This window comes from Mirounga leonina, unplaced genomic scaffold, assembly GCF_011800145.1.
Source record: "Mirounga leonina isolate KUSES-001 unplaced genomic scaffold, KU_Mleo_1.0 Mir_224, whole genome shotgun sequence".
Lineage (NCBI taxonomy): Eukaryota > Metazoa > Chordata > Mammalia > Carnivora > Phocidae > Mirounga > Mirounga leonina.
The window spans coordinates 2581725-2608375 of NW_023270615.1; the positions used below are offsets into that span (position 1 = coordinate 2581725).

Consider the following 26651-nt stretch of genomic DNA (forward strand, 5'->3'; position numbering starts at 1 on the left):
AAAGAAAAAAAGACAAAGGTTTAGGCAAGTGGATCAAGAACGAAAACAGAATCAATTTGTGAAAGACCTGGTAATATAGATCACCCAAAGGAATATACTTGCCTTTGATTGGTTTTGTAACAATTCCTGTTATGCCACTTACAAAACCCTAGAGGAAAAGCATAATTGAAAATTTATACTTTGACATGATGTTAAAGAACCAAGTCTGGCTTACAAAAAAATAGACAGTTCTGCTTTCTAGATACCGTAAGAATCTAGAAAGCACTGAAACAGAAATACATCTAGAAATACATTGCCTAATTATCTAAGCTAAAGAGAATGCTTTAGAGGCTACTGACATTTTATATAGGACACAACTCACTGCTCCTCCAATATCTAAATAATGCTTGAAGGAATGCAAGTTAAATGTCTATTTTCTTATTTGAAGAATGTAGCTTTAAAAGACATTCCCTGAGGAGCACCTGGGTGGCTCAGCCGGGTAAGTGTCTGCCTTCGGCTCAGGTCCTGGGACTGAGCCCCGGGTCGGGCTCCCTGCTCAGCAGGGAGTCTGCTTGTCCCTCTCCCTCTGACCCTCCCTCCTGCTCATGCTCTCTCTCAAATAAATAAAATCTTAAAAAAAAAAAAAAAAAATAAGATAATCCCTGATGGGTTCACAACCCTGGGAAATTTCTTACAGACACTAAGCCTTTTCCTCCACGAGTGATGCCTTCTCTGAGACCAGCTGGTTGCTTGTTCATGGCCTCTCTTCTCTTCTGTTGATAGTCTTCATCCAGAGTCATGGCTGCCACCCCCTTAGCCATAGCACTGGTGATTTTGGAGGCAGCACCAGCTAATCCACCTAGCAGAAATGGTCATTATTTTTAGTAAAAGCAAAGGTATCATTACTTTCTAGCATAATCATACCTGGTAGGCATTCTCTTTCTTACCAACAGCTCCACCAACTAGTGCCTTCAGTCCTAATGCCATCCCCTCCACAAACTCTTCGGGACCCTGGATGGCTCCCTAAAGGGTCAAATAATAACAACAAAGGTTACATTTTCTTTTAAAGGTGAACTTATTGATATAAATGAAGAAAGCAGCAGTGACAAAAATAAAAATATCCCAGAGGCAGTGACACCAGCAAAAACTTCACATGAACAAAATTCTCAGAGATATTTCGCGACATTGAAAGTACAAAGAATAAGTTGATCCAAACTCAGGAATAGGACTATTCACCAGTGTGTACAAAACATGTTTGCTCCAAACTGTAAGTTACAGGATGAGAACATAAGCACAAACTACTCTTGATAGTTTTTGTAAAAGAAATAACTGCACTTTAATTCTTAATATTTCTTATGTTTTAAATTATACTATACAATGTAAGTAACAGTTTCACTTTTTCATTACCCTCTACATTTAAAAGTCAAAGTAGGAGAGATTTGAATATTTTAACAAAAAATGTTAAGGGACGCAAAATAATCATAATTTTTGCCAATGGTTAAGACTACTTTGCACAGTGTCTGCCTGCAGTTATTTTTACTGTCCCACACAACAGTGCAAAGCAAGACTGCCTGCCCATGGTGATCTTACTTCTACTACAGAAAAAGTTTACCCACCTTTAATATTCCAACAGAATACTTACATTTCAGTATATCTTAGTATAAAGTCTTAGGTTTAAATTTTGAGGGAAAAGGTTAAAATTTCCCTCCAAATTTCTCAAAACCTTTTAACCATTCTCTGCTGCAAAATCACATTCTTTCGTTGTGTCTCCCAAATCTGCTTACACCTACGTTCTAAGTTAACAATTTGGAATGCGTTACTTGTTCAAAAGTATTAGTGATGTATTACACAATGCAAGAATATGTATTTTATTACCTGGTAAGGTTCATAAAAAAATGCTTCCACACCTTCAGAAAATTCTCTTATCAAGCCAAAGGGATTTCCCAAAACTTCAAGTCCAAGAATGAGTACATACATTTGCTTAATGGCCTAAAAATGAAATACAAACATTAATCAATTTAGTCAATCAGAAAAAAATTTCAATATTCAGTACACACACCCAGTTTTTTTTTTTTTAGGCTAACATCCTTATCACCAATTTCAACACCTACACCATATCAGCCTATTTATCACTAGTTTTTAGTTTCTTTCTTTTTTTTTTTTTTTTTAAGATTTTTAATTTATTTGACAGAGAGAGACACAGTGAGAGAGGGAACACAAGCAGGGGGAGTGGGAGAGGGAGAAGCAGGCTTCCCGCCGAGCAGGGAGCCCGATGTGGGGCTCGATCCCAGGACCCTGGGACCATGACCTGAGCCGAAGGCAGACGCTTAACGACTGAGCCACCCAGGCGCTCACTAGTTTTGTTTTTAAAAAGTTATTTGGTGTTAGAGTATTAGAAATAATACGACATATTTACATAAAGCTTTAGAATACTCAAAATGCTTTCACTTTTACAACTATGTGTGACAGTTGCCATTACCACCATCATTTTATAGACTGGAGAAACATACAGGTCAAATGATGCCCAGGGTCACATAGTAGGTAAACAGCAACACTGGACTCCAAACCCAGACACCTTGAATCAGGCTTAGTGTTCTGTCCACTACAGAACAGCTGTCTCAGACACTCTGTAAGTTATATCCTAAGATACTGGAGTCTTGCTAAAGGTGGGAAAAAAAATCCATTAAAATAACATACCTGACTCAACAACATAGTAACATTAAAAATAGCCTATATTCAGTTAGTTACTAATAGTTTCCCTTGAAACTATTTTTTTGAAGTTTGGTGCATTAGTCAATATTTTATTTAAAGATACTTGTTTAAGTCCACACATACCCAGAAAACATTTCTGTCCGTGGCTAAAAAACAGAAAGGCAAAAAACTGAAATGGTGGCACGGCTCAATTTCTTTCTCAATTCTGAGAAAAAAAAATTTTTAAGATTTTGAAAATGGTTATTCACTTTCTCGTCAAATCTACATTATACATGTACAGACACAGTTTCAATATATCAATCTGTCCCTTTAAAAAAATAATCTCAGACAAACCTGTTTCGAATAGTGTCTTATTACTTCAGACTGTAGTTCAGATGCTGTATGGAACTGATAGTTCAGTTCAAAAAATGCAAGCCTGAAATACACATAAATATGTGTGAGGGTGTGGGTAGAAGGAGAGGAAGAGGGAGAGAGGGGAAGAGAATTTTTTTAATATTCACGAATGGTTTCATTTTCTTTAGAATTTTTCTCTCAGTCTTTCCTTTCCGTACATTTCCCAAGCCAATCAGAAAACATGCTCTTTTACATATGCTCATTCTGGTCAAAGAACCCTTTAAGACTCTCATGAGAGCTATGGATCTTATCCTCAGAAAAGCAACCAATATATACGTATTACTACATCCTTTAGCGGATTCAGAGACCCTCTGGATCTCACTCAGAGACATGGACTGGATTTTTCAACTCTGCCCTGTCATGGCCCACACAGAAAATGTCTGGCACACTGAGGTGAATGGAAGAGGCTGCTCAGGAACAGCCAGACTTCAGCTGCGGCAGATCCCGTCTGATCAGCTGACAGCTGAGGAACCAAGGTCGGTTGACTGCTAACCTATTCACAGCATATACGGATCCACTGCTTGGGAAGCTCTCTGTTAGCTGGTAAGACAGAAGCTGGATGAGAAATCTCATTCTATTCCCAACGTCTTCAAACCTATATTCTTTAATTTGACTGTTACCTAACTTTATCTAGATTTAGAGTTACATCCTACTGGACTCACTGATTCTTACTACAGTCCTTAATAACAATTCTGGGTGCTACCTGAAAAGGTCCCTCTCATCTGAAGTCTCCCTTCAGATACTCTAATAGCTTCCATTATGACTCACATTAAAATGTATATTCTTGGCTGTAACATTTAAACGAATCCCTTCACTTCCCCTATCATGCCATTCATTTTGTTCTAGTCACATATGTTCTGAAGAATCTCGATCCTAGAAGCCTTGAGGCCACGTGGCTTAATCACCATACCTTCGGGCATACACAGCTTCTTAGGAGTCCTTCTGTAGGCCAGAAAGGCCTTGTATGATGCACAAACTTGTATGGCCTCTCTCCCTCTTTCTTAAGGAAATTATTTAATAGTAACCCCTATCTGTCTATGACCTCTCATATCCTTTACACACTTTTTCACTTGTAAAGTTTTTAGGTAAATATAAAATGGACTTTTCATCAATTTATAGATTTGAATATTAAACATACTTAAAAACTACATCTTGTACATCCGTAAGGGTGGCACCAATACTCTTCAGCAAAAGATTTAAAGAACGAACGGCCATCAGTCCTTCCTGTTGTTCTGAATCTTTAGCTTCTTCTCTGCCCGAACTCAGTGAAACACTTAAATGCAACTAAAGAGATAAAGAGATAAATATTTAAAGCACTATCTTCAAGATGACAATTTTAACTTTTAAAATTTAATCTTATTTTAAATTTACTACACCATAAGATTTCAAAGTTACCTGGATTATGCTGAAATTATTATTATTATTATTATTTTTTTTAAAGATTTTATTTATTCATTTGACAGAGAGAGACACAGCGAGAGAGGGAACACAAGCAGGGGGAGTGGGAGAGGGAGAAGCAGGCTTCCTGCAGAGCAGGGAGCCCGATGCGGGGCTCGATCCCAGGACCCTGGGACCATGACCTGAGCTGAAGGCAGTCGCTTAACCAACTGAGCCACCCAGGTGCCCCTATGCTGAAATTATTAAGTGAAAAGTTACAAGAATTTAAAATTGAATACAGCTCTATTTAATTTTTAAATTCAGCAATATAAGCTAATACAGTATTTAGGTTCAATCCAATTCTTTTGGTAAAGCTGTGAAAATAATAATTTTTATACATTTTTTAAAAATAATAATCTAGAACTTGAAGTTGTTGAAAATAACTCAAATAGTGTTTCAACTATTAGAATTAAGTTAACATGTCGAAATCAGTTAAAACAAACTTTCACATTTTTGTATTGTATGCATTTATGTATGTGTGTATATGTATGTACAGCTATACAATAATTTTCTTTAGTGTTACATAATTCAGAAACTCTGTGTTAAGAACTTATATTTAGTTCCATTCAGTCTTCACTTCTTAAATCAAGGTTACTTCATGAGTTAATTTAAAACTTACAGACTATAGTTAGTAATACTGTAGTGCATTATTTGAAAGTTGTTAAGAGAATAAATAAATCCTAAAGTTCTCATCATAAGAAAAACTTCTTTTAACACTGTGTGGTGATGGATGGTAACTAACTTATTGTGGTGATCATTTCACAGTGTATACAAATATCAAATCATTACCTTATACATCTGAAACTAATGTATATGTCAATTGTACCAATAAACAGACACACACAAAATTCTGAAAACCGTCATTAAATACGTTAACAGAAAACTAAGGTAACAAAATGTTAGGTCACGATATAAACATATAAACACATGTTGTTGGTGGCTCCAATATTATTTCTATATAGTGAAAAACTGTTAGAAGTATAAATAAAAATTTCAAAGGACTATTCCTGCTACTTTACTTACAGAATTTATATACTATTAGAGAACATAATTTATATGCTCGTCTCCCCAAACAGATCAAGTCAATTTGCTATTACCTAGATTATCGAGAATAATAAAAATGACTTCTATTTCCCCTACCTTGATAGGAGATATATGGAAGTATTCATAGAGACTGACTTGTGATGAATCTGCTAATGAAGCTGTTTTATATTCTTCTTGGAAAGCTTCTATATCTTTATGAAAAAGTTCAATCTATAAAGAAACAAAAAGTATTAACAACTTAAAGGATCTATCTGTATGAGGCATTTAAGTCAACAGCTCAGACACTGCAGAACACTCCCCTGTAACATCCATATTCAACACTGTTCATGACTAGAAAGTTATTGCATGAGAAGGGAACCTAACACCTGTTAGTAAAGCTTTGTCCCTAACTCACAAATTGATAAGCATATCTTCTTTGTTCCCATCTAATCCATTAAAAAACACTAAGCTTTTCTTCTTGGGACTACAGAGTTATCCCAAAAGGCTATGATAATCTAGTGCACCAACACTTTCTTAGGAATATTTGTTTCTTTAAATATAATCATAGTTCATTTGTAGCTTTTTAGTAAATACCTCGCTGACATCTACAGAGGCCCATGATATAATCAAAAAGGGGAAGGCACTGAAAATGATGTTGTATGAAGTGATGATTATGGCTTTCATTCTTGATAATCAACATTAATTCTCTTTTAAACACACATTTAAGTTACTTCTGTATGTTGAGAAATGGCCCCAACATTCACATTTTGACCTATCATCAATAATAAAATGATAGCCTTATTAAAAGTATAGGATCTGGAAATTGACTTTTGGGATGACAGTGTGAAGGGTTCTTTAGACCAGCTCCCCAGTGAAACTGGTGAAATTAAAAAACATTTGGGTGCCTGGGTGGCTCAGTTGATTAAGCATCTGACTCTTGGTTTTGGCTCAGGTCATGATCTTGGGGTCATGGGACGGAGCCCTGCATTAGGGTCCACACTCAGTGGGGAGTCTGCTTGAGATTCTCTCCCTCCCCCTATGCCCCCACTGCATGCTTGCTCTTTCTAAAATAAATAAATATTTAAAAAATTAAAATAAAAAAACATTTAAGGCCTCTATGAATGAACCTAATGGTATAAGCAAATAAAACATCTTTTCAAGAAAAATCTACAAAAATTTGGTAAGAAAAGTGAATCTGTAAGTATTTGAACAAGTACCATTCTCTCAGATCCCCCTCCTAGTTCAACAAGCCATAACTCTACTCTAGACTGCTATACTCAAGAACACAAAGCTCCCTCTCTGCCCAGTCTCCAGTCAGGAATACTTTCTTCCCAGGAGGCATAAGATGTCAGCATTTCTTATCCTGCCCCCAGTTACCAGCTGCTAATGCTACATTATGGGGGATGTGGGAGCTTCCATCCTGCTGCCCAGCCTCTACTCATGGGAACAAAGGCTCTAAGTGGGTGTGATACCGATGAGAATACTGGGTTCTCATCGCTCTTGTTCCAACCACCGCTCTGAAGCTCTGGTTCAGATAGTTTTACCTGGGGGACAAGGAAACTTTAACTCCTATCTTTTCCCAAAGAAACTGCCTTCAACTGCAAGAGAGTGTGAAGAAGTTGAAGCCTGAGCTTTAGGAAACAGTGAATGTCATAGGGAAAGGTAACTATAAGGAAAATCACTGATTCAATGAAGATACAGGCTAAACTCTAGGTCTCTTAGTTTTCATGAGCAAAATGGGGAAAGAGACAGTTTAAAGGGGTCCCCCTGGGGCTAGAACAAATATCAAACACTGATCTCCAGATCAATTCCTTCAAAAAAGAAAAAAAAAAAAAAAAAAAGCCCAAGTTTGATTAGATTAGTTTGCAGAACAATTTATGGCCTAAGGTACTGTGGGAAAAAAAAATAAAGCAATCAGCCAGCAATTAGTGGAGCTCAATAGCTAGGCGTGGTTGTGAAAAGAGAGGAAAGAGGGCCCCGCCCCAAAACCACTTATTCTAGGGTAAGGGTGGGTATCCCAGATCTTCACCTCTCTGAGGAGCAACACCAAAAGCTTAAGAATGCAGGAAAAGTCAGGGGTGTGGGTAGGATAGACTTCAATAAAAAAATCTAACCAGTCATAGAATGAACAAATAAGCTAATAACAATAAGCTTTGGAGAAAGAGGAACCGGTAGCCAGTTTTTATAGTGTATCATCTAAAATGTCCAGTTCCCAACCAAAAATGATGATATATGCAAAGACATAGGAATGTATGACCCATACACTGGGAAAAAACTAGACAAAAGAAACTGCATGTGAGATGTGACCAGACTGGATTGAAAGAAAAATACTTCCAAGTAACCACTGTAAATATGTTCAAAGAACTAAAGAAAATCTGGGGTGCCTGGGGGGCTCAGACGGTTAAGCAACTGCCTTCGGCTCGGGTCATGGTCCCAGGGTCCTGGGATTGAGCCCACATGGGGCTCCCTGCTCAGCGGGGAGTCTGCTTCTCCCTCTGCCTGTGCTGTTCCCCCTGCATGTGCTCTCTCATGCTCTCTACCAAATAAATAAATAAAATCTAAAGAACTAGAGAAAACCATATTTAGAAAAGTAAAAGAAATTATGATGACCATGTCTTATCAAACAGAATAATATAGCAATACAGATAGAGAAAAATTATATATTAAAAAACCTATTAGAAATTCTGGAATTGAGAACTGTAACAGAAATGGAAGATTCACTAGAAGAACCTAACAGTGTATTTGAGCTGACAGAAGAAATATAAACACTTCATTATATGCTAAATTAAATGCATTGTTTCATCATGAACTTGAAGTGTTAAAGATTATGCAATCTGGAGAACAGAGGAAAAATCAGCAGTCTCAGAAATGTGGTACACCATTAAGCATACTAACATATACAATATGGGAGTATCGGAAGGAGAAAAGAGAGAAAAAGTAGAAAAAATATGCGAAGAAATAGCTGAACACTTTCTAAATTCAATGAAAAACAGTAACATATCCAGGAGGCCAAATGAACTCCTAGTGCATAAATGGAAAGAGGTTCACAACAGATACATAACAGTTAAACTGCTGAAAGTCAAAGACAAGGAGAAAATCTTAAAAACAAGAAGAGAAAAGCAACTTATTACATACAAGAGGACGCTGATAAGATTAATAGTTGGGGTGCCTGGGTGGAACAGTTGGTCAAGCATCCTTAGATCTGGCAAAGGACTCTTAAAGATGACACCAAAAACATGAACAACAACTAAAAAGAATTTGGATTTCATTATCATTAAGCTTTTGTGCTTCAAAAGACATCAGGAAGTAAAACACAACACACAGAATGAGAGAAAATATTTGCAAATCATTTATCTGGTATGGGACTTGTATTCAGAATATTACAATTCAATAAAAAGGAGACAACCTATTTAACAAAGGCAAAGGATCTGAACAGACATTTCTCTGTAGAAAATATGTAAGTGGTACATCAACACATCAAAAGATGCCCAACATCATTACTCATCAGGTACAAGTAAATCAAAATCACAATGATACACTACTTCACACCCACTACGATGGCTAAAATCCAAAGGATAGACGAAAACAAGTGTTGATGATGATGCATTAAGAATCATACATTTTTTATGATTTCAAACTTTACAAATATTCATAGCAGTATTATTCACAATAGCCAAAATGTGGAAACAGCCCAAACATCCCTAACTGATGAATGGATAAACAAAATGTGGCATATCCACAGAGTCCTGGATATACATAATATGGAATATATCCATAACAATAGAATATTAGTTGGCCATAAAAAGGAATGACGTACTGAAACATGCTACAACTTGAATGAACTCTGTAAACATTATGCTAAGTGTAAGAAGCCCATTAAAAAAACTACAAGTGGATGATTCCACATATCTAGAAGAAGAAATCCTATAGACAAAGTACATTAGTGGTTGTATGAGACTGGGATGGTTTCTTTTTTGTGTGGATGAAAATGTTCTGGAATGAGACAGTAATGATGGTTGTACAATTCTGTAAATACATTAAAAACCACTGAACTGTCCACCACAAATGATTAAAATGTATGATGTGTGAACTGTATTTCAATAAACTGCTATTAAAAGAAAAAAAAAGTATATTTTTGTCCTTATCCACATAATTTATACTATCTTCAGAGTTCTTTATATGAAGACAGCTGAAAAAGAGATCAGATCCGAGCTACCCTATCACTGTGATTTTACAGTCTTTCCATCATAAGATACTACCTTTTATTTTTATCCCTTCTCTCACTGAATATTCTTGTCACACCCAAATTTCTAAGTTATTAATCAAAACAGAAGTAACTCAGGAAAATAAAATAGGAAAAAACAGTGATGTGAACCATGACTACTTCTCCCTACTACTGGCCTAAAACCTTTCCTATTCGCTAACTCACCTTCATAAGGCTATTTTAACTTGTCTTGCTTTCTTCATCTATAATCTGAAAATGGGATTTCTACCAATTTACCCACCATAGCAGCATAAGAAAAATTTAAAAACTTTATTTTTAAGATGGATCGAAACCATTTTAATATCTTTAAAAATTTATAATTCTTTTAGTTCTCCTCCTTCCCCAACCCTTCCCGTCAATGCTATCATTCTGAATCTTACCTCGGTTTTTTCAGTCACTTCGGCTTCTGTCATAAGTTCTGCTAAAGCATAGACAAACCCAAGATCTAACCTGAGGTCCATTTCTTGGATCAACACCTTGAAATACCTATAATACAAAGTAGAAAACATTTAAAAACCATCGATTAAGTGCATTAAGAAAATCAGGTGAGAAAAAAAGCATTAGATAACTATTAGAATGTTGAAATTTAGGATTTTCTAAATGAACAAAAATGTCATGGCAACATTGTTCATAATACCAACCAACTCAAAATGTGAAAATGCCTATGAAGAGAAAACTGATAAGTAAACTGTGGTATATAGTCATAGAGCAGATTATTATACATTAGTGATAATAAACTCTAGCGAATACAGCAAAAATAATAAATTTTGGTAAAAAGTTGAATGAAAAAATCCAGTCCTAAAAGTACACATTCAGTTTAACAAAAAAAAAAATTTTTTTTAATGAAAAAAGGAAAACTAAGAAGGTACATATGTGGTAAACACATATGTGTTTAGGTACATATGTGGAATGAAATTATATTTTAAAACATAAGGGATGAAGTTAGTGTTTATCGTGGTTGACAGGGTGGAGAAAACAAGAAATAGGGGAGTAATATATCAATGGATGTTTCTGTCAATATTCTATTTCTTAGACTGGGTGGTGACAATTTTAAGATACCATTTTTTCTTGTTTCTAAAACAATATGCAGTAATTATAGAAAAATGAGAAAACAATAAATAAAATACAAGTACATTTCATTCACAGCCTTCTGACTCTTCAAGATTATAAAACAGATTTTCCTAATGATCTTTATAATTTAATATTTTGCATGTAAACCTTTGCCTCACCTGAAATCGATTCTTTAGAGAGTATAATTAATTCACATATTTAAATCAAAACATTAAATAAACACACAGAAATATATTAAGACACTTACTTAATACGTGATATTTGGGAATGCCCTGCAGATCTCATGACAATACTGACATCTGTAAAGGGCTTTGGAGCTACAAAAGTTAATAAATAGGATTAATCCCATGATGCTTTAAGCAAAAGATAAGCATTTTCTTGCAATTTAATACACATCACAATGGAGATATACTAAATCATGAATGTCAATTAAAATTACTATTTGTAAGATTGATTACAGTCTTATTTCAGACCCCAGGATGTTTTTTTTTAAGTATCTGTATTCACTTTAAGGATAAATCCTTAAATTAGCAATTTTAAAGTAGAAGTATGCATTAGAATCACCAGGGAAACACTGTGAAAACACAGATTTCAGGGTCTTGTCCTGGGCTTCCAGGTAGAGGGGCTTGGGCATGTGCAATGGTGAACAGCTTCCAAGCAGATTATCAATACCGCCTTAGATAGTTCAGAGCCAGTGGTGTGGAGGTGGCGGGTGGGAAGCAAGGGCAGGAGGGAGGAAAGAGAAAGGGGAAGAGGGATAACAGAGAAAGAAGGAATTCGAGGGAGAAGCAGAGGATGGAAGAATAGACTTGTCATTACACTCATCTGGAGAATACAGGACATTTTCCATGGTCAGAAACCACTCTGAATTTGATTTTCTTCACAATTTATTCAAAGGTCCTGGTGGCTTTTAAATCAGGAATTTACAAATCAGTAATATTTCTAAAAATTTAAATATATATTCCTAATTAATCTTCTCCTCAGAATTCAATGTGTTGTTGACCTTAGTTGAGTACTTGTTCCTTTACAAGAGGTTTAATTTTCTTTTTTTTTTTTTTAAAGATTTTATTTATTTATTTGAGAGAGAGAGAATGAGAGAGAGCACATGAGAGGGGAGAGGGTCAGAGGGAGAAGCAGACTCCCCGCTGAGCAGGGAGCCCGATGCGGGACTCGATCCCAGGACTCCAGGATCATGACCTGAGCCGAAGGCAGTCGCTTAACCAACTGAGCCACCCAGGCGCCCAAGAGGTTTAATTTTCTAATGATCCCACAGAAACTAAACTTGAGAATGGTTTCGTGTTTTTTTAATAAAATAAATCATACAGAGAATATAAACATTTTTATGGCAATCTAAAAATATAAACAAACCTGAATCCATGGTGACCGACTTGGGAGGTTTAATTGGATAAAACACAAATGGAAATATAGCACCATGTATCTGGTTTTGGATCTAAGAAAATAAAGACAGGTCAGTATATTAATATGTTAATTACAGAACCCGACTAGAATAACAGGATTTAATAAGTAGAAGGAATCAAGCAGTCTAGATCAACACTGAAACTGAAGTACTAGGTAAGAGAGACCATGGGAATACATTTGGTTTATTGCTATGTTCCTTAAGAATACAATTTGACTATCTTTTCAGACTCACCTGTATTCTGTAAACTTGAATTCTAAATGATGACTGATGTGCGGATGTGCTATATTCTACTTTCAATGCTGGAAGATAATTTCTTCTTATAGCTATTACATGTGGCTGCAGAATTTTCATGTTAGTACCACTAGGTGTGAAGCGAACCTGAAAAATACCGCCCCCCCCCAGACTGTTGTATTTCTCTGTATTCATAATTAAAATTAGAAATTTGTACCGAAAACTTTAAAGATAATGTTAATTAAAACAGCAGCCTAAATAGTTGATTAGACTGGATCTTTACAATTTGACTAGGTTTAGACTGGATCTTTCCAATACAACTCACAAAAATGTTCATATAATCCTTACAACTTAGTTGTATCGCTTTTTATATAAATTTACTAAAAAATAAAGTGGTAAAAGAAAAAATAAAAAGTAAAATAAGTAAAACAACATATTGGCTTCTTGTTAACTAAGGAATAGATCTCATTCGCATCTTAAGAGAAAGTCTGAGTTGTTAATACAGACAACTATTCCTTTAAAGTATTTTGTATAAAGTATATATGACAGAATTCACTGTTTTGTAAGGAAACCAGACTTTCCTTAAAAGTTCACCAGTGATTCATCTAATTACAACAGGTAAAAATTAACACTTCACATCAGTACTTAAAAATATTACCGGAATGTTAGTGTCCAATTCAACAACCTTATCTTCTGAAGGTGAAGATTCAGTATATTCCTTAAATTCTTTCTCTAACTTCTCAGTGTGCTTTACACTCATTGGCTTCCATCTTGCCTTCTTCTTGGGCTTTGTCTCCCAAACCACATCAGAACTTATATATGAAAGCAAAAATCATGGTGCTAATTTATAAACATTTTCATTTTACCTGGTTTATTACATGAATTGCAAAACCTTCAGTAAAATTTTACAATATCCTCAGTTATATGCAAGTACACTACAGATTTAAAAATAAGAATTCAATCAATACTTAGACTTTTACCCAGACACTATTTAGGTGGTAGAGATATTATCAGTAAACATCCTTGCCATCCTAGAGCTTTATTTTAGTGGAGTGACAGACCCATAAATAGTAAATATAATAAATTTGTATATTATAATATAGTTAAGAAGTGAAAATGCTTTTGAAAAAAGAAAAAGTAAGACAGGGTGAGTGATCTGGAGTACTGAGATATGCCAAGTGATGGGGGCTGCAGTATTGAAACAGAGTGCTCAGCCAGGGTGTCACTGACAAGACGGGACTTCAGCAACCTCACAGCAGAGAAGGGAGTTACCCAGCAGACAAGAGAAAAGCATTCCTGGGACAGGGACTAGCTACAGCAAAGACTCAAAAGCAGAGCACGCCTATAGTGTACAAAGAAGAGCAAGAAGGCAGGCAGGTCTGGAACACACTAAGGGTAGAAGATGAAGTAAGACAGACAGTGGGAAGCCAGATAATGTAAAGCCTTATAGAATATTGTAAAGACTGAGTTTTATTGTGAAATGAGAAATCACTGAAAGATGAGATCATCAACGTGATCTGACTTAAGCTTTATAAAGAATACACTGTGTTCTGGGAGAGAGGGGAAGGGGTGGGGATGAAGGTCAGAAGCAGGAAAACTGGTTAGGAGTTTAATGGAATAAGTCAGGAGAAAAACGGTGATGGCTCTACCTAGGGTAGAACAGTGAGGCAGTAAAAAATGGTCAGACCTGTGTCTGTCTTGAAGGTAGGGTCAGCACAGAACTTCTAGATGGATTAGATGTGGAGTGTGAGATAAAGAGAGGAATCAAAGATGATTCCAAAGCTTTTTGCCTGAGCAACCAGAAGGAGGGAGTTGTCATTAACTCCAATGGGGAAGCAGGTTTTGTAGAAGGATATGAGGAACCAGGTTTTACGCATATGAAGTTTAAGACGTCTCTTAGATATAAGAGTAGATATTTTGTGTAGGTGGTAGATATACAAGTGTGGAGTTCGGGACAAAGTTCTGGTTAAAGAAACATTTGCTAAATTTTTTTGGCATATATTGTGGTATTTGAAACAGAGAAGAGAAGAGGACTCAAGTCTGAGGGCTCCAGGGCACCCAGTATTAAGCAGCTGAGAAGTAGCCAAGGAACGAACACATAAAGTGGAGAATTCTGGGATAGAAAGAAAAACCAAGATGGTGAGGTATCCTGAAAGTCAAGGCAAAGAAAAACTATCAAGGAGGAAAAAAAAAAAAAAAGACGGGATCTGTGTAAGTGCTGTAAACGTAAGCAACATGAGGACTGGTCTCTGGTGATCTTGACAAGACCAGTGTCATGGTGCATTGACAGCAAACTCCTGCTGGAGTGGTTAAAGAAAGAACAGGTAAAATAATTATTGGATATAGTGAGTATATTAAACTCTTCTGTAACTGATAACACTTTTGAGGAGTTTGGCTATAAAAGGAAGCTAAAAAGTAGGCAGAGGGTAGCAGGGAAAGTAGGCTCAAGAGAATTTTTTAAGTTGAGATAAATAATACTAATGGGCATAACCCAAAAGAGAGCCAAAAATTATTGATATAGGAGAGAGAAAGAATTGTGGGATCAATGTCTCAAGAAGGCAAGAGGAAATGGAATAGAGTGCAAAGTTGAAAAATATTTTTAAATAGGAGCACATGTATCTATGATAACTGTGGAGAAGATGTTGGCACAGTGTGTAGGTAAAAAATGTTCATGGGTAGAAAGTTGTGATTTGGGGGAGTGGGTCTTTGGAAATTCCCTTTTGACTGCTTCCATTTTCTCACTGAAATGGGATACAGGGCAGTGAGGTATGAGAGAAAATAGGGGTTTAAAATGAGACAAAGTGTGAAATTGTAATCTAAGAGGGGATGGAACAAATCTCACTGAAAAACTGCTGAAAGACTTAAATACAGAATAAAAACATCCATCTACATTCTAAAATTACCCCGTTTACAAATATAAGTTATTTAAGTATTCTATTTATTAATTCCCTCTAAAATTTATATTCACTTAATAAACAGAGAGGCAGGAACTGTGTATTATTCCTCTTTGCACTCACATCATTTAGCATAGCACTTAGAAAATAATAAACACACTTCTTAAGAATAAAAATAGTTTTTAATATTCCTTTTTAAATGGCATGGATTCCATTCAATGAAAAGTCAAGGGCGTTTCTAGATGAATTTATATAGAAAAACAAATTTAAACCTATACCATATACCTTTAAATTGTGTGACAGCTTAAACTCAAGGGTTCAAACTACATTATCCTGGTTATACAGACTGGAATCTATAAATGCTCTCAAATTAGGCACTAATATATACAAATTAATTTTACCTTAAGTATTTATGAACAGGAATATTAAAGGATAAAGAATAGTTTTACTGGTGATGATTTACATGGGGAATGATATATTCCATATTATCTTATTGTATCTTAAAAGTGTCAAGCTCAAGTTAAAGAATGATTGGCTTTATTCCTCCAACAACTATTTATGGAGCATCTACACTGTATCCTAGACCGTGGGTAGTAATAGAAAATTAAATATTTCCTTATGACATGTTAAATAAAGTATACTTTTGATAAGCTGAATAATCTTTTTTGAAAGCTGAGATCATCAACATAAGACCGGATTTATAAATTTGATTTCTGACATATCTTTATCTCAAAAGGCAAAAAAAAAATCTCAAAAGCATTTTTAAATCAGCATTAGCTTAGTATAATAGTCAAAACACAAAATTTAAACAATAATTTTAGATTTTACTATCACCGTTCTTAATGATTAAGAACTAATTACTTAAAATTTAATGTATCTAACCTTGTAATGCCAATATAGGCTACTTCTTGCTTTGTGTAGTTGTTGACGAGAGAAATTCCAACATCTTGTAAGGCCAACACAATTTCTTGCTCTGCTAACTCTGCTTTCTCACTTTCATATGTTGCTTTAAATACCCTTGGATCTTCAGTGAATAAAATAATGCGTTGTAAGCCTTCAAAGAATGAAACTAAATAAATGGTCTTTTTCCCCAAATTTATAGGTGTCATCATATCCTAAAACAAAAAATCAGAGTCTTAACCAACAGGAAATCTAGATTCCACATTTGAAAAATGAGAATTATAACGGTAACTCCTTCAAAGGGTTGGACAAACTAAATGAATTAGTATTTGTATAACATTCAGAAATTTACATAATTAAAATCAGTTGATGTTAGCCTCTGCCATTATTATTATGAAGTTATTAATCAGGAAGACAGGTTAACTGTTATTGTTCTTTCAACATCTTAAAAAAATTTAGTCTTCCTTAGTAGACTAATAACACAAAATATTATTTTCTTTGCTTTATTCTAAGACCAATCAATGTGTTACATGTTAAAAGTTGTTCAGTCAGAAATAGGATAAAAAATATCTGACACTTCAGTTGCATGCTCTATAAAGCACAGATATTCACCACATGGTTAATTCTGCAGGAAGCCCTTATTTATAAGCATTGTGTTAATATCAGGGTCTTGAAGTTCAATGACAAGATAATAGCAAATTCTAATAATAAACAGTCAGCCATGAATTTTTGGTCAATATTCTAGTGAATATTCTGATCAATAGGAAATTTTAATATACAGTAGTCCCCCTTCTCTATGGTTTTGCATTCCATAGTTTCAGCTACTTGTGGTCAACCACATTCCAGAAGCAGATGATCCTCCTTCTGACATATGGTCGGAAGATCGGTAGTAGTCTAATATTACATCCCAACGCCTACGTCTTTCATCTCATTTCATCTCACCCATCTATGCATTTTATCATCTCACATCATCATCATAAGGGCGAGTACAAAGTATTTTGAGAGAGAGAGAGACCACATTCATAGGACTTTTATTACAGTAAATAATTGTTTCATTTTATTATTAGTTTTTGTTTTTAATCCCTCACTGTGCCTAATTTATAAATTAAACTTTATCACAGGTATGTATGCATAGGAAAAAACATGGTTTATATATGGCTTGGTACTATCAGTGGTTTTGAGCATCCACTGGGGGTATGAGATGGCGGGGGACATACTGTATCATACACATTCATGTTATAATACAGTGAATTTAAAAAGTGGAATTGCTACCATAAAGTCAGTACTTAATCTATTTATAATACTTGCTAAAATAAAATACATAGCACTAAAACTACAATGAAAAATAAGACAACTAATTTATTTCCAAATAATTCTGAAGTCCTAATATTCTGAAGTGGATTTCAGATTTATCTTTATAAAGTTTAACTAGCATTATGATATAAATATGCAAAAGTACTAATCAAAAGATCAAATAAGATTATTTATATAAAATAAAATCATTCTTCCTGAATAAATTCTAATAACCAAGAATTAAAAAATTAAAATTAGGCCAATTACAGGCAGCCTTCTCAAATACATCAAAAGACAAAAAAATCTACACTGGACTCCACAACAGCAAAACTAGAATACAATGGAAAAATATATCAATATACTAAGAGAAAATGACCCTCAACCCAGAATTCCTTACTCAGCAAAAATATCCTTCAGTAAGTACAAAATAAAGTTGCCTAAAGACAAAAACTACTAAATTTCACCATCAACAAGGACTCACTCCTGTAGGAAATTCTACAGGAGGAATTAAAGTGACTCAAGATGGCTGTTTGCAAGAAAAAAGTTATGCAAATAAAACAGCACCTATTTGGGAGAAAACATTTTATAAAACTCAATATCCAGCCATAATAAAAATCTTTGGCAAACAGAAGAGTAGATGAGGAGTTTTGCTTTTTTTTTTAACCTCTTATCAAACTGTCCTCCAAAAAAAGAAAATACCAAACTTTGGCAAAGATCATATTTGAAGGCAAAATGTTGAAGGTATGTAATTTAAGATCATATATAAGGCAAAAATATTTGCAAACACCACTTTCACTCAATAGTATATTAAAGATCCTAACCAGTCCAGTAAGGCAAAAAGAAATTAAAGATGAAAGGACTGAAAAGGGGAAAACAAAACTCTCATTATTTGAGTCATGACTGCCCATATAGAAAAATAAAAAACAAGTAATATTAATAAGGGAATTCAGTGAGTTTTCTGCATACAAAATCAATACACAAAATGCCGTAACACTCCCAATATGCTAACAAGCTTAATTTTGAAAAGATACCATGAGTTACTGCTCTAGCAGTTGATGAGTAGGTGATCTCTAGACCAACCCTCTTGCTAAGAACAAGAACTTTCACTAGACAAAATATAAAGAGGATAATGTGTTTGAAAAGACAGCAAGGCTACCAAGACAGTAGGATTAATGAAGCCAAGATCTGAGTGAGAAGGAATTCTCAAAAAGCCAACTGCCAATTCTAAAAGTAGAAGCAGACACTGAGAAGTTAAGAAAATCAGAAAAATATTGCATAGTCTCATGGAAATGGAAGGATTAAAGCTGGAATATAGGGCATAAAAAAAAGAAGGGGTCAACAGCTTAGGCTTTTAGTTGAGTCCCCAAAGGGCTATACTCTAGGTGGCAGGGTGAACTCAAAGTAGACTAGTTCTTACAAGGATTGAAGACTAGATTCAAATCATTTCAATCCTCCTTTAGATTAAGGTAATCCACCCCCCAGACCAGCTGCCTGACAAAGGCAAAACCATTTCTTCTCAAGAAAAAAGGGATACTATACAGTGCCTAAAACTGTTGCTAAAACTTTTCATATACTATGTCCAGCACATAGTCAAAATTAAACATGCATTTAAGGAATATATATGAGTGAACACTAAGAAAAAAAAAAGAGAAGATATAACAGTATCCACAAGAGATCTAGATATCAGATTATCAGATAGGCTTTAAAATAGCTACAACTAATATATTCAGTGTAGGGGCACCTGGGTGGCTCAGTCATCAAGTGTCTGCCTTCGGCTCAGGTCATGATCCGAGGGTCCTGGGATCAAGCCCCCATCGGGCTCTCTGCTCAGCAGGAAGCCTGCTTCTCCCTCTCCCACTCCCCCTGCTTGTGTTCCCTCTCTTGCTGTCTCTCTGTCAAATAAATAAATAAAATCTTTAAAAAATATATATATTCAATGTAACAAGGTAGAGAATTTTGAAACAAAACTTCTAAAAAGAAATCCTAGAACTGATCATTTCAATAATTAAAGTTAAGAACTCAATGGATGACTTTAAGAGATTAGACACCACAAGAGACGTCTAGTGAAAGGTCAGAAAAAGATATTCATACTGAAGGTCAGAGAGAAAAGGATGAAACAATATAGAATATCACATGAAAATCACAAGGGACATGGTGAAAAGGTCTAATATTTTTGTAATACTGGAGTCCTAAGGTGAAGAAAAAAACAAGTGCCAACTCTGAAATTTGACATCCAGCATAAATATCCTACAAAAAAAAAGGGACAAAATAAAGACATTTCTAGACAAATGAAACTGAAAGACAATTTGTCAGCTGTCGACTCGCATTAGAAAAATACTGAAGAGAAGAAAAATTAACACAAATGGAAACATGGAGAGGCAGTTCGGAAAAATGGAAGAAAGGAAAACATGTGAGTTAATTTAAATGCATTATTAGTTGCAGAAAGCAGTAATAATACTTCTTATGGGATTTAGTATATATTTAGAAATAAAACACACAACAGTACATAAGATTAAAGAGGGTAAATGGAGTAAGAGTTCCAAAGTCCTCATATTATTGGGAAATTAGTACCAGTACTAGTTTACAGCAGGTTTTAGTAAGTCAAGAATGCATGTTGTAGTAGCACTAAAAGCTACAAATTTCTTTTAGTGTGATGATGTCTATACATTCCTTGCAGAACACATATAAGCTATGGTCATGGGTTGTTACAAGAGATATGTGCTATTGTGGAATAGGGCGTGTAGGTCAAAGTGGCTCATAACACACCCAAGTGAGCCTTGTTCCATCACAAGAAAACTGTCATTGCAGGTGACCAAAGAGAATGCTTCCTTAACTGGTAGGCAAAATGTGTGATGCTCCCGGCTGGCAAGCTTTGCTTCCTGACCTGTATCTTTCTGTGTAGGCAGTTGCAGACTGTAGTCTGTGATAGTTTGGAGAGTCTAAATGTTTAAATCTAAAAAGATACAATGGTGGGCACTGCAATATTATATACTAATGATGCATGATTAAAATGATCAACCTACCAGGAAAATATAACAATTCTAAATTTTTATCAACCTAATCACAGTTTCAAAATATAAAAGCCAAAATTAAAAAACTAAAAGATGAAAGTATGTATCTACAAGAGATTTTAAATACAATGCTACAAGCAAACATGCAAAAAACCTAATGAGCTAGAAGATTTAAACAATAATAATAAACTTGAAATTGACATATATAGAATATTGTAACCAACAACTACAGAATATTCTTTTTAAATATACATGAAATATGCACAAAATGACTACACAAAATCTGGCCCACAATATCTATCTCAATAAATTTCAGGACCGAATCAGAGTATGTTCTCAAATCACAGTGGAATTAAGTTAGAAATCAATGAACGTAATTAGGAAATTCCCTTACTTTTTGAAAACTAAGCAATGACCTAAGGAGCCATGAAACCAAAATATAAAAAAAAAAACAAAACACAAAATAAAAAATATGTAAAATATTAAAAACAAAATATATATATGGATATAAAAATAAATACAAATGAAATTTAGAAAATATTTTGAACTAAAGGATAATAAATATAAAGTACATCAAAATTTGTGAGATAAAACTAATGCCGTTTTTTGGAGGGAAATTTGTGCCTTTAAGTGACTTCATATAAAAGGAAAATCTGAAAACCACTGATCTCAGTATCTGCTATTAACTCGATTGTGTCCCCTCACTCCCCCAAAGTCTTATGTTCAAGTCCCAACCTCCAATGTGACTCTTTTGGACACAGGGCCTTTATGGAGGTAGTTAAGGTTAAATGACATCATAAAGGAGGGGTTAGGGCTCTGATCCAACAAGATTAGTATCCTGCTAAGAGATACCAGAGAGTTCACTCCTTCTCTCTCCACCACGTGAGGACAGAGTGAGAGGGTGGTCAACTGCAAGTCAAGAAGAGTCCTCATCAGGTTCACCAGAACCTGACCATGCTGGCACTTTGATCTTGGGCTTCCAGCTCTCAAACTCTGAGAAATAAATTTGTGTGGTTTAAGCCACCCAGACTAAGGTATTCTGTCATGGCAGCCCAACCAGACTAACATAGTATCTATCTCAAGAATTTTTTTTTTTAAAGATTTTATTTGACAGAGGGGGAGAGAGAAAGAGAGAGAGAGAGCGTGCATGCATGCACAAGCAGGGGGAGCTGCAGGCAGAGGGAGAGAGAGAAGCAGACTTCCCGCTGAGCAGGGAGCCCCACGTCGGGCTCAATCCCAGGACCCCGGGATCATGACCTGATCCGAAGGCAGACACTTAACTGAATGAGCCACTGGGCATCCTGACTAATAACATTTTAATAAGAATTTCTCAAAGTCATTCAAAATGTTACTGGAAAATGTTTATACATAACTTTATCATTATAATAAACCACTCAAAAATAAATTCCTTAGTGGGTCCCTAAAATGATCCTCACAGAAGCCACATTGACCTAAAATGACTGTCAGTGCAATACTGTTTATGAGACAAATGCTGAAAGCACCTTACCTAAGCCTAGTGTACCTTTTATAACGTAACAGCAGCAAATAATGATGTAGCCATACAGGACCTCTTCTGGTTTTAAATGTTTTGGTTAAAATTTGAATACTCCTTTTAAAATCTTCGGCATTTTTTTTTTAAAAACAGTATTTGGTTCTAATCCATGAGCATGGAATGTTTTACTATTTCTTTGTGTCATCTTCACTTTTTTTGATAAGATATACAGATCTTTTACCTCTCTGGTTAGGTTTATTCCTATGTATCTTACGGTGTTTGATGCAATTATAAATGCGAACCAATTCCTTGATTTCTCTTTCTGCTGCTTAGAGACTATATTATGCTTAGCGAAGTAAGTCAGAGAAAGACAAATACCATGTGATTTCATTCATATGTGGAATTAAAGAAACAAAACAAATGAAGGGGGAAAAAAGAGGCAAACCATAAAACAGACTTTAGAGAACAAACTGAGGGCTGCTGGAGGGGGATGGGTTAGATGGGTGATGGGGATTAAGGAGGGCACTGGTAATGAACCCTGGGTGTTACATGTAAGTGATGAATCACTCAATTCTACTCCTGAAACTTAAAAAAAGAAAAAATCTTTGGCAGTTGTTTAAAAGTACAGACACAAAGCAGGCCTTATAAATAGCAAAGCCGGAAGAGAATATCTTTAAAAAAAAAAAAAGATGTTTAGAACAGTAATACTCAACCCCATACGTACATCCTTTTGTGTTACTTCACCATGGCTTTTTCCACATCTCCACTTCAGCTTTCTAGAGCCCACTGGATCAGCCCATGTATAAAATACTGCTTTTCCAGGAGGGAGGGAATCTTCTATTTCACTGAGAGAACTATCATAAATAGTAAAAATATGCATTAAGTGCAAACATATGAATGTATAAAGAATCTAAAATAACACTTAATTCGGAGTCCACTCATTGAGATTTGTGATAGTTCTTATTAAGAGTAGACTGAAATTTTTTTTCCTTATACAATTAAAAAGAGGTTTTCTAAGAAAATGAGAATATTTCAAGGGAAACATTTGTCCCACTTAGAAAATAAAGAGTTTCATGTTTTTGAAACTTTTTTCTTAAAGATTTTATTTATTTGAGAGCGAGCACAAGCAGGGGAGCAGAGGCAGAGGGAGAAGCAAGCTCCCCACTGAGCAGGGAACCTGATGCAGGGCTCGATCCCAGAACCCCGGGATCATGCCCTGAGCAGACGCTTAGCTGACTGAGCCACCCAGGTGTCCCCATTTTTGAAACTTCTTTGAACTTTTGTTTTAATGCAAATGAATTGTGGAAGAAAACCATTCCAACTATTATCTATACTAAATTTGAGAGAATTTAATTGGGAACTCTTTTCTAAGTATTGGTCTTATTCTGGCAAAAACAAGACAGCTAAATTATTATTTTTTTAAATCTTAAGACATGGCCTATGGGGCGCCTGGATGGCTCAGTTGGTTAAGCGACTGCCTTCGGCTCAGGTCATGATCCCAGGGTCCTGGGATCGAGCCTCGCATCAGGCTCCCTGCTCGGCAGGAAGCCTGCTTCTCCCTCTGCCCCTCCCTCTGCTTGTGTTCCCTCTCTCGCTATGTCTCTGTCAAATAAATAAATAAAATCTTAAAAAAAAGACATGGCATATAAATCTAAGAAATTCAATCAACTCACAAAATAATTTCCAGAAAAGCAAAAAATTGGAGAAGATACAAACCAAAGAAATAATAGAATGTAACTTTTCTGAGCTGAAGCAGCAGCTGACTCCGGAAACTCAATGGCAGGACAAGACACAAAAATTAATGAAAATGGAATATCATCCTAGACATATCTTTGTAAAAAGTTTAAGTTTTAAGAAAACATACAGAAATCTGCCCATAAACATCTAGGAAAATCACAGTTTACCCACAAAGAAAAATAAGACTGGTCTCACATTTTTCTATAATACTGAATGCCAGAAAACAATGGAGCAATGTCTACACAATTTTGAGAAAAGAAGTTAGGACTTAAAATTTTATGTCAAATTGTCATTAATTTGCAAGAGTAAGACATTCTCAAACAAGCAATAACATATTACCCACAAACTCCTACTGAAAAAGTAACTCAAAGTCTTTTTCCAACCAAGCCAGAGAGGACTTAAAATAAAATTTTAAGAACTGGGATATAGCGTCACCTGGCTGGCTCAGTTGAAAGATGGTCTGGCTCTTGACCTTGGAGTCCTGAGTTCAAACCTTATATTAGATGTAGCCATTACTTAAATAAATAAAACTTGGGCGCCTGGGTGGCTCAGTCGGTTAAGCGTCTGCCTTCAGCTCAGGTCATGGTCCCAAGGTCCTGGGATCGAGCCCGCATCAGGATCCCTGCTCTGTGGGGAGCCTGCTTCTCCCTCTCCTCCCCACTTGTGCTCTCTCACTATCTCTGTCTCTCTCTCTCAAATAAATAAAATCTAAAAAAAAAATAAAATAATTTAAATAAATAAAACTTAAAAAAAATTGGGATATAAAAATATTAAGCAACTAGTCAAATCAACTTGTCAAAAGCCAAAAAAGCAGGCACCTGGGTGGCTCAGTTGGTTAAGCGACTGCCTTCGGCTCAGGTCATGATCCTGGAGTCCCTGGACAAGAGTCCTGCAATCAGGCTCCCTGCTCAGCAGGGAGTCTGCTTCTCCCTCTGACCCCCCCCCCATGTGCTCTCTCTCTCAAATAAATAAATAAAATCTTTAAAAAAAAAAAAAGCCTTGAATAAACACATTTTTGAAAAACTAAGCATTTTATATAATTTGAGTCAAAACTTCCAAATTATATTCATAAGAAACTGGGAATTCGGAAAGAGAAGCTGAAAATGTGCAAGTATTCCATTTTCTCCCCCTTGGGTCAATTAGTAGATTCTGTTTCACTCAAAATTTAAAATGCATCGAAATCCTCAAAAACAAAAAAGTAATTATCTACAACAAAAACAGAATGTGTATTTTCCAAATCATCATTAGAAGAAAATAATCTGTATTACCAAAAAAAGGCAAGGAATCTTTAGTTATTAGAAGGACTACAAATGGGTTAGAGGTCTTTATTAAAAGAGACAGATTCTAACATCACACAATTAGACAATACCTAAAATTCAAATTCCAAAATATTTCCAAAATTCCAGAATATTTATAATGCATCTAAATGATGGGATATCAAGCATTTATTAAAAACTGTTTTAAAGCAAATTTACATGCTCACAATAGCTATTAAAAACAGAAATATAGATATTCAGAAATACAGATAGATGGATAGCAACAGTAAAACAGTGTGATAAGAAATGCAACAAAATGTTGACAGTGTTAAAAAAAAATGTCGACAGTGCTGGGATTTCAGAATTATGGTTTTCTTTTCACAATTTTTCTATGGAATTAAGAAAAGTGACAGCTATAATTTTTATCTGCAGGAAACAACCACCATATGAACAACAACAACAAAGCCAAGAAAGGAAAATCAGAGGAGAAAATAGCCCTATGGTTATTGTTTATTCCATGAAAAAAATATCAGATGTAATAAACGAGAAGTTGGTTTAAAAATATCTAGAAATGCTTTTAATTCATAGAAATTGTAATCTTGTTTAACTCACTGCAGAATATTTCTTACAAAGAAAATTCATCTCAATTTATCTTAGGCAGCGGGAATTCAAAGAAAATAAAATCACAGTCCTCAGAATGTTAACTATACATGTGTACAGTCTTAAACTCACAAGCCAATGACAATGCAATGTGACAAATGCTTTAATCTACATCCGCAAAAAAGGTACAACTGAAAACTGGTGCATAGATTAAGGTAGTGAGGGAAGGGATCACAGGCATTGGGAGCTTTTCTGGCAGAAAGGAGCACCAAAAGGTGAAAACACATGGAAGGACAGAGAGCATTCAGGAAACAAAGACTTGAGCTTGTCTTAAGTATGGGGAAAGAAAAATGTTGAGAAAAGTAGCCTAGAAACATTTTATTTTAAAAGAAATGGAAAGTCACTAAAAAACTTTAAATAAGAGAGAGACAGGACTATATTTAGTGTTTTTGGAAACCTACCTCTGGTGGCAAATGGGGGATTTAGTAGAGACAAGGCTATAGAGATACAGATAAAAAAATCTACTCAAACAAGAAATTTGGGAGTTTGGACTACAATAATTACAGGAAAGACTAGACAAGAGGAGATTTAAAAAGAAATAGTTTGTGATTTATTAAGTATGTGATATTATTAATTATCAGAATATTACAACTACTAATTATGTGATAATGAGGAGGAGGTAGCAGCCTGAAGCTCAAGAGAAGTGGTTCATGTTGGAGTAAGTGATTGGGGGATCACTGGCACACAGGACTCTGGAATTAATGAATGAATGAATTTGTTTGTTTATTTGACAACGGGTGTGGGGGAGGGGCAAAGGAAGAAGAAGAGAGAGAATCCCAAGCAGATTCTGCACTGAGCAGGGAGCCGGACTCACGACCCTGAGATCACGACCAGAGTTGAAACCAAGAGTCAGATGCATAACCGACTGCACCACCCAG

The 26651-nt window shown here is 35.3% G+C and overlaps 1 protein-coding gene across 3 annotated transcripts in view; it reads right to left on the reverse strand.

Moving 5' to 3' along the window:
- Positions 1-26651, reverse strand: part of VPS13A (vacuolar protein sorting 13 homolog A) — a 266825-nt gene that overhangs the window by 39479 nt on the left and 200695 nt on the right. For all 3 annotated transcript variants that reach the window (XM_035029011.1, XM_035029013.1, XM_035029012.1), the window contains 14 exons: positions 22845-22974; positions 16307-16539; positions 13189-13342; positions 12531-12677; positions 12248-12329; positions 11127-11196; positions 10189-10294; positions 5662-5775; positions 4223-4368; positions 3025-3106; positions 1855-1968; positions 927-1002; positions 675-838; positions 103-148 (listed from right to left, as the gene is read on the reverse strand). In XM_035029011.1, the coding sequence (XP_034884902.1) occupies positions 103-148; positions 675-838; positions 927-1002; positions 1855-1968; positions 3025-3106; positions 4223-4368; positions 5662-5775; positions 10189-10294; positions 11127-11196; positions 12248-12329; positions 12531-12677; positions 13189-13342; positions 16307-16539; positions 22845-22974 (1664 nt within the window). The remainder of the gene's footprint in view (positions 1-102; positions 149-674; positions 839-926; positions 1003-1854; positions 1969-3024; positions 3107-4222; positions 4369-5661; positions 5776-10188; positions 10295-11126; positions 11197-12247; positions 12330-12530; positions 12678-13188; positions 13343-16306; positions 16540-22844; positions 22975-26651) is intronic.